Source organism: Heterocephalus glaber, unplaced genomic scaffold, assembly GCF_053883595.1.
Source record: "Heterocephalus glaber isolate CG9 unplaced genomic scaffold, H.glaber_assembly_v1.0 deba00001662, whole genome shotgun sequence".
NCBI lineage: Eukaryota > Metazoa > Chordata > Mammalia > Rodentia > Bathyergidae > Heterocephalus > Heterocephalus glaber.
Window position 1 is genome coordinate 854,786 of NW_028258403.1, and position 9,059 is coordinate 863,844.

The 9,059-nt window shown below is 34.0% G+C and overlaps 2 protein-coding genes across 2 annotated transcripts; both read left to right on the forward strand.

Moving 5' to 3' along the window:
* Positions 1-1,572: 1,572 nt before the first annotated feature.
* LOC101703220 (olfactory receptor 4L1-like) lies at positions 1,573-2,511 on the forward strand. Its single transcript, XM_004865106.1, has one exon. It carries the CDS (start codon positions 1,573-1,575, stop codon positions 2,509-2,511), a length of 939 nt encoding a protein of 312 aa, XP_004865163.1.
* A 5,582-nt stretch (positions 2,512-8,093) lies between these two features.
* Positions 8,094-9,059, forward strand: LOC101703567 (olfactory receptor 11H12-like). Its single transcript, XM_004865107.3, has one exon. The coding sequence runs from the start codon at positions 8,112-8,114 to the stop codon at positions 9,057-9,059; it is 948 nt and encodes a 315-aa protein (XP_004865164.3). The 5' UTR covers positions 8,094-8,111.

Consider the following 9,059-nt stretch of genomic DNA (forward strand, 5'->3'; position numbering starts at 1 on the left):
CTGACAATGAAGTTCCTTTTATATTTTACTTGAAGATAATATCAAAGTCTGAAATTTTATCTGAAAGTGTTGGAATTAGTCTCCATTCTTTTAAAATTCTTAGAAATTTTGCACACACAGCATACTAATTTAAATATATTTTCATATGACTTATTTTTTATTGTCATTTAATAATAATGTCTGTTTAGATTGAAATTTCTCTAAAGGACATTGATTCATTGTGTACACAAAGCAAACTGTATTTAATTGCAATATAAAGGGATCTAAATATTCTTGTTACATCATACTCCAGAAGGATTTCCTATTTTTCATGTTCAATGAATATTTAATGATTTGTGTTTCAATATGCATCCCTTCAATTTCAGAGAAAACCAGGTATGTTGTCAGGCTGATGGGACTTCAATCTTACCATTGATTCTTGATAGCCATATGACCATGAATAAGCCTCTAAACATTTTATACCATAATTTCCTTATATATAACATGAAGACAATAATTCTGCTTATGTTATAGGGCTTTTATGAGTTATTTAATGTATGTGGAATTTTTAGAACAGAGCCTAGCACTTAATGACCTTGCAATCATTTATAATCATGTTTGGTGACTGAATTCTTTGAGCAATGTTTAAAACACTTAGTAAAGATGATTTCATATGATACATTATAATGCAAAGAGAATCTGTATATAGGACTGACTCATCTTACTATGTACTACTAAGCCACCATACAGGCATACATAAACATGCCACACAAGCTTTTTAAAGTGAACAATGGGTGACACAAATATTTGAATGACAAGCTTAAAGTAATCTGAGGCCAGTTCATTGTTCCTGAAATTCTTAGTAAATTGTACAAAATAAACTAAAAAGTAAATTATTTTTAATGAATTAAAATGAATTAAATTATCCTTCCATATATAAATTAGATCTTAATGTGTGTTTTTGTACTTTTTTGTTTTAGAGCCATCAAATGACCTTTGTAAATTACCTCAGAGATCTAGAAGAGTATAATTCTCTTCAATTTATGTATTCTTTATCTATTGGAATAACACACTCAAGAAGGGAAATGTACAGAAAATTATAATAACAGAAAGCAAAATAAATTGTAGATAATTTGTATCTCATCTCACTTTAAGAACAGAGTAGTGACAAATCCAAGATTAGTTAATGAGAGCATCATTTGATAGGTAATTTGATAGAAAAATGGAACTTCTACTCTCTCAAATACTTTTCATTATTCCACAACTATATAAGAATATTGTTCAAAGTTAGGTAATACATAAAATAATCTCAAATTATAAACACTGGTTTCTACACTGATAAAAACATCAGTGTTGATGTATTTACAATGAAATGCTCTCATATCACCAACTGTTATCATTACCAATAAAAATAATAAATAGTGCTGGGGATCTAGCTCAGTGTTGCTGCACCTGCCTTGCAACCGCAAGGTCCTGAGTTCAATCCCTGGTATAAAAAAAAAGAAATAGTAAAATATTGGTGCTAACTGTGGTTTTCTTTTGTTTAGTTGCTCTGTGTATAAAGAACTTCAGGAACCTCTCTGATTTGAGTAAATGGATCATAAAAATGGATCTGTTGTGACTGAATTTATTTTATCAGGATTTTCTGGACAATGGGAAATTCAAATTTTATTCTTTGTGACATTTTCCTTGATCTACGGGGCTACTGTGTTAGGAAACAGTCTCATTATGGTCACAGTGAAATTTAGTTTGACCCTTCATTCTCCCATGTACTTCCTCCTTGGAAACCTTTCCTTTCTGGACATGTGTCTCTCCACTGCCACAACACCCAAGATGATCACAGACTTGCTCACTGAACACAAGACCATCTCTGTATGTGGCTGTATGGCCCAAATGTTTTTCATGCACTTTTTTGGGGGGTCTGAGATGACTCTTTTGATAGTCATGGCCTTTGACAGATACATAGCCATATGTAAACCCTTGCACTACAGGACCATCATGAGCCACAGGCTGCTCATTGGGTTTGTGATACTTTCATGGACAGTTGGTTTTATACACACCATGAGTCAGATGGTATTAACAGTGAACTTGCCCTTCTGTGGCTACAATGTCATAGACAGCATATTTTGTGACCTTCCACTAGTTATCAGGCTTGCCTGTGTTGAGACATATACCCTGGAATTATTTGTCATTGCTGACAGTGGGTTGCTCTCTTTTGTCTCTTTCATCATATTGCTTATGTCTTACACTGTCATCCTGGTCACTGTCCAACACAGATCATCTAGAGGGCTCTCCAAGGCTCTCTCCACATTGTCTGCTCATATCATTGTGGTCACTTTGTTCTTTGGGCCCTGTATCTTTATCTATGTTTGGCCATTCAGTAGTTTTGCAAGCAATAAGACCCTTGCCATATTTTACACTGTTATCACACCCTTACTCAATCCTATTATTTACACCCTGAGAAATCAGAAAATGCAAGCGGTAATGAGAAAATTACTGTTCCAACATACTGGAGCCACATGGAACATTTAGATTTTGCACTGTGTAATTAATTCACCTTTCATATATATTATGGTAAGATTAATTGAATAAATTATGTACATATATATTGTTTCATATTTTTCATTATAACCATAACTAATGCAGAAAAAAACATTAAATTAATTATTCTCTAATAAGAATAATTTGAAGTATACACCACAGTAGACATATGAAATCATTAAACATCTTTCCTTTTACATTCAAACTATATTGATGAGTGAAATAAATGTACAAAAATACATTAACATTCTTAGTGATGATTTTAATTTGATATGGATAATTAATGGAATTTATAAATTTATACCACCATTAGGTATCATGAATAAATTATTTCTGAAATACTGTTAATAAAGAAAAAATATGTCTTGCACTACTGAGGCACAAATTAACTCAGTAAATTTCTATACTTTCTGTATAAGATGGAAGTGATGAGAAAACTATCATCTCAGAAGTAGAAAGTAAGATAAAATTGTATGTCTCAATCTTGATTCTTGAGCAAAATTTAAATAACTGATTCCCTAAAAAGTATTTGGTTCATCTCCTCATTCCTTGTATGATACACCATATAAAGGTAGGAAGTATGTTTTAACTTACTAAAATGTAAAGAAAACCAGAAAATAGTAAATATCTTCAAAAATTCTGATATTGAGGCCATCCTCTTCAGTGAAATAAATATGACACACGTGTAAATACTGAATAGTTTCTCTGGTGTGAGAAACTGAAAGTGCAAATAAGGATTAAAATGATTAAAATGAATAATTGATATTTGAAATAGGAATAAAAGGTCCAAAAGTGTAGGGAAAGTGGGAGGGGAAGGGGAAAGGAAAGAAAGGAGAAGAAAAATTATGAGAAAAGGAAAAAGTGGAAACAAAGTCTCTGTAAATAGGGAGGGGTGGAGGGGGAGAAGGGAGGACAGGGAATGGGGATAAAATAAGAACCAAGATCAATCATGTACAGGTACAATTATCCAATGATAAATGTAAATGTGTTGTATACCTAAAATGTACCAATAAAGGAATTTAAGGGGAAAAAAAGTTCTCAGAGCCAGTTTCAAACAATTGAAAGCATTGCCGCCAATAGTCTCTATCAAATTCATGTCAATTTAAGTTTGTTGTAAAAATTACATGAATAAATCTAATGAAATATATGCAAGACTAAATCCTGAAATCTAAGAAATAATAAAATTACTAACAATTTTAAAAGGACATAAATGTGGAAATATATATATGAATGAATTAGAAGATGCATAATTAAGAGGTTAATCATTGCATAAAATATCTTCAAAATTAATCCAACAGCTCTTTTAAAATTAAATAAATGGATAGTCAAAATTTTAAAAAATTTTGAATTCTTAAAATAGATACAATTTTGAGAAGCTAAAATAAGTTTTTAAGACAGACTTTAACTGTTCTCAAGAAGTCGTAAAAATATTCAGGAATTAAGATAGTGTTACATCTTAACATCAGTAGTACAAAAATATTACAAAACAGAGTGCTTAAGGATTTATGAGACATAAGCAAGTGGACTAACACACATTTGAGGAGAGTTTCATAAATAGAAGTGAGAGTCAAAGAACTAGAAAGTTTATTAAGATACAGTCTAAAGCTTTCACAAACTGAGGAAGCAAATGAGCATCCACATCCCAAAAGTCCAAAGAACATGGAGTAAAATGAATCCAAAGAAATTCACATTGGGAATTACAACCCAAGTGTCAAAAGTCAAAGACAAAAAGAAAATATTGAAATGAGCAAGAGAAAAGTACATTTTCACATGCAAGGGAACTATTGTAAGATGATTAACAGCAGGGGCGGGGGATTTAGCTCAGGTTTCGCTGCCTGCCGTGCAAGCACAAGGACCAGAGTTCCATCCCCAGTACCAAAAAAAAAAAAAATGATTAACAGCAGTTTTCTCAGGAGAAAGCTTGCAGGCCAGTAAGAAGTGGAAGGATATAGTGCTAAAAGTAAAAGAAAACACTGTCAAGAATACAATTCCTGTCCAAATTATCCTTCACAAATAAAAAAAGAGCTAAAGAAAAAAAAAGTTGCGGGATTCTTCTTACCACTCACATCTGCCTTATAAGAAACGCGAAAGGAAAGTTTTCAACTTGAAAAGCGACTTATGAAAATACAAGGTAAAAAACTAACTGTAAAGTTATTATCACAATCATAATACTGTAACACTGTAATGGTGCTGATTGAATCCCTTTTAATTTTTGTATAAAAGTTAAAGACAGGAGTAAGAGCAACTAAATGACAGAGTGGAAGTTCTCTGACTCCACTTCCCCACACCCAGAAACCCATCTGGCAACTATTTACAGTGAAGAATACCTTTGTGATTATCCCCAAGTAGAAGCAAGGTTGAGACACCCTCTTCACTTCATAACTGAAAAGAATCGTGCTGCCAAGGTGGATGTTTCTCTCTTATTACACCATCCTTTCCCGCAAGACAAGGGAGAACCACAGACTGAAGATTGCCCTGGACCAGCGGTTTCCACAGTAAGACAGATGAGTTGGAAGTAGACATTGAGCTTCCCCATTATTCTGGGACCCAACACAGGAGACATGCACCTGTCTCACTTCAAGGGGAACAATATCAAATCAAACTAAAAAGCTTCCTCATAGCAAGAAGGGGATAAAATGAAAAAGTAACATCTGAAATGAAAAAGCAACATCTGGAATAAGAGGAGGTCTTTACAATCCATATGACAAAGGCTTAATTTCCAAAGTATTTGAGGAATTCAAACACCTCAATGGAAAAAAATCACATACAGGAAAATTTTGGTTTGTGAGCATGATTTGTTCTAGAAACACACTTGTAATCCAAAGCATTTGTATATCAAACTTAATTTCTCCATAAGAAATAAGGCAAACTTAAATGGTTCATTCCACAACCCAAAGACATTCATAGAAAATGATCACAGTAGTGTAATATGATATAAAATAATAAAGAAAATATAAAACATAAAGAAAAATAAACAAAGAAATTAATCTGAACTTACCTTTGAAAACCTCCATAGCTGGATGTGAGTGAGACAAAAGGGAGGAGGGTTATTGCACAGGACAATTTTCAGTATCACTAACAGAATCATTGCTATCTTTTTTTCTTCTCATGCAGCTTTAACAAGGGGCCTATCTGATGACACTTGCTTTTGTCTCCTTTCAAGAATTTCAAGGAAATGTGACATTGCATTGTTAAACGAGTCATTGCTCCCACTGCTAAAACCTGATTTGGGTGGTGCTTTTCTATAAAATTTTGTAGTGTTTCCCAAATTTTACACATATCCTTAATCTCATTTGAAGTGAAGGATTCCGCTGCCTTTTTCTCCTCTTCCTCTGCAGAGGAGGTCTCCTCCATAAACTCCTGCTGATGGCAGATAATCACCCACAATCCCACAGTGAAGGGCGGGAGATCATCGGCTCAGTCAGGATCATGTGATGTTCCCCATTACTTGCTATCCATACTGGAGGACATCAATTTTTTCTCAAGTTAAAATTCATTAGTGCCAGGGATTTAGCTCAGTGGCACCGCCTCACAAGCACAAGGTCATGAGTTTGATCCCCAGTACCAAAAAATAAATCACTAGAAATGTTTGTTAGTCTTGCGGTCTTGCATAATACACAGAACAAGTTATTCACAATCCAAGGTTTTTACTGTAAACTAACTTTAAAATGAAAAAAGAATCTGAATTGACATGTCAAAGAGAAAGATATACACATTGTCAAAAAGTGTATAAAAAGATGCTCAACATCATTAATTACGAAAGAAATGAAAATTAGGACTACCATGAAACATCACCTCACATGAAAGGTAAGAAAGGTAATTTGATGTCAATTTATGGAGAATTCAGACATGTGGGCTTTGTGAAAAATAAAACCCTTAAGAGATTTTTAGCACACAGAGACAAAGTCTAAACTACATTTTAGGAGTTACGAGGGACTAAAGTAGAGTGACTAAGAAATAATAAATGACTGAATGATATTTTTCCTCCTCAGTCGCTCTGTGTAAGGAATGTTTTGTCATTTTAAGTAGGCTTTTACAGAAACCACTGCTCCTAGGTCATACATTTCTGATGTCCTCAATATTTCACACTACTTACTATGAACATTCCTTCTCACCTAGGAGTTTTAGTCATACCATGTAGACCCCCAGAGTCATATGTTAGAAGTAGAAAAGACATTAATCTGTAAAAGTAAATGCTTTTCTCATATTAATTGGGAAGCAGCATGTTCCTCTCTCAAGCAGCATAAATGTTAGTGCCCCTTTTACTTTCCTCTCATATCTAAAGAACTCTGTTTTGCTATTTTTCTAAAACTTATGTTTAAATTTGATGAATTTTTATTCAATATCCTTCAATAGCAATACTCAATATTTTCCTCAACTTGCCTAGATTATCTTTAACACATGGACAGGGACATTTTAAATGGGATTCATCTTCATGTTAGAATATTTGATGACATATTATGACTTATTTTTCCTCAGACTGTCTTCTGGAAGGTTTTTGGAATCTATATTCCAAACTATATATTCTTTATAAGTAATGGTGCCTCAGAGAAGCTATCCCTATGCTAATGATTCCTCAGAGAATGAGTAATCATTAACTTTTTAGAGATCTATGGGTTTGGAAGAAAAGTACTTTCATAAAGCTGTAGAGAAAGTCCCAAAAGAACAGAACATGAAAGAAATGCATTATTTTATGTGGAGCAATAAAAGTCATTCTCTAACTAGAGACAGGACAGTGTGCATAAAATAGGTCATTTAGAGGTCTGATATGTGAAAACTGTGATAACTTCTTGTTAACTGAAGACGTCACAACATTATAATATCAAAAGTCAATGTTAGTAAGTAACACTAGAGAATTATATTTTAGGATGTTCAGGCAGGAGCAATAAATGTTCAATAGAAATTCAGAAATAATGGCTTTAAAATGATTACTACCAATTTACTGTGCAGTAGGCCTTTTTTCTTTGCATATTCCAAAATAATCATATATTAGAGTAAGAAATAATCCAATGAAACTTTCTTTACTGAATCTATTGAAGCATAAATGGGGTTTAGACATAGAAACATATATTTATTAAGTGCCAGTTTTATTAGATTCATGTCTAGAAACCAGATTGGATTATCCTAGCTCTTAGGCTTATAAAATGAATTTAACTTTAGATAATTCTATCAGGGTTGCATACTAAGGGAAAGATTTAATGCAGGTATTTTTTGTTTGTTTCTTTTTTGTTTTTTTGATGTAGAAAGTTGTTTTACATATATATATATATTTATATATATATATATATATATATTTTTTTTTTTTTTTTTTTTGGTACCTGGGATCGAACTCGGGTCCTTGAGCTTGAGGAGCAGGCAGCAAAACCACTGAGCTAAATCTGCAGCTCAGTAGAAAATTGTTTGCTATACTTAAAGTTCACAGTATATAGCAAGAAAAAAATTAGGTATGTCATCTTCCTAAATTATGATTATTTAAAAAAAATCACTTCTTGTTCATTGTCTTCTCTTCATTCTTAAAAAATAATATATTTTAAACTAGTTCTAACTGGTAACAATCTGATTGTCTCTTGACCTTGCAGATTCCTGACACAATGAATGAGTCTGAGGCAAATTCGAGCTTTGCTTTTGTGAAAGAATTTATTCTCCAAGGCTTCTCTTGTGAGTGGAAAATTCAGGTCCTCCTCTTCTCACTCTTCACGACAACGTATAGTTTCACCCTAACAGGAAATGGAGCCATTGTATGTGCCCTTTTGCATGACCAGCGACTCCACACCCCCATGTACATGTTCCTGGGGAATTTCTCCTTTCTAGAGATCTGGTATGTCTCCTCTACAGTCCCAAAAATGTTGGTTAACTTCCTATCAGAGAAAAAAAACATCTCCTTTGTTGGGTGTTTCCTTCAATTCTATTTCTTTTTCTCTTTGGGTACATCTGAATGTTTCCTTTTAAGTGTCATGGCTTTTGATCGGTACCTGGCTATCTGCCATCCCTTGCACTACCCTAATATTATGACAGGGAATTCTTGTATCAAACTGGTCATTATCTGCTGGGTTTGTGGGTTTCTGTGGTTCTCAATCCCAATTGTTCTCATGTCTCAAATGCCCTTCTGTGGTCCATATGTTATTGACCATGTTGTGTGTGATCCAGGGCCACTCTTTGCATTGGCTTGTTCCTCTGCCCCAAGGACTCAATTGCTTTGCTACACTCTAAGCTCCTTAGTTATCTTTGGTAACTTCTCTTTTATTCTTGGCTCCTATACTCTTGTCCTAATAGCTGTATTGCGTATGCCTTCGGCCACTGGGAGACATAAAGCCTTCTCCACCTGTGGGTCCCATTTGGCTGTGGTATCACTGTTCTATGGTTCTCTGATGGTCATGTATGTGAGCCCAGGCCTTGGGCACTCTTCTGGGATGCAGAAAGTTGCAACTTTGTTCTATGCTATGGTGACTCCTCTTTTCAACCCTCTCATCTACAGCCTAAGAAATAAGGAGATAAAGGCAGCCCTGAGGAAAATCGTGGGGAGTCTCAACATTGCCTGA

What these genes read in the sequence shown, in the direction of transcription:
- LOC101703220 (XM_004865106.1), top strand. Translation starts at nt 1,573, where the DNA reads ATGGATCATAAAAATGGATCTGTTGTGACTGAATTTATTTTATCAGGA.
- LOC101703567 (XM_004865107.3), top strand. Translation starts at nt 8,112, where the DNA reads ATGAATGAGTCTGAGGCAAATTCGAGCTTTGCTTTTGTGAAAGAATTT.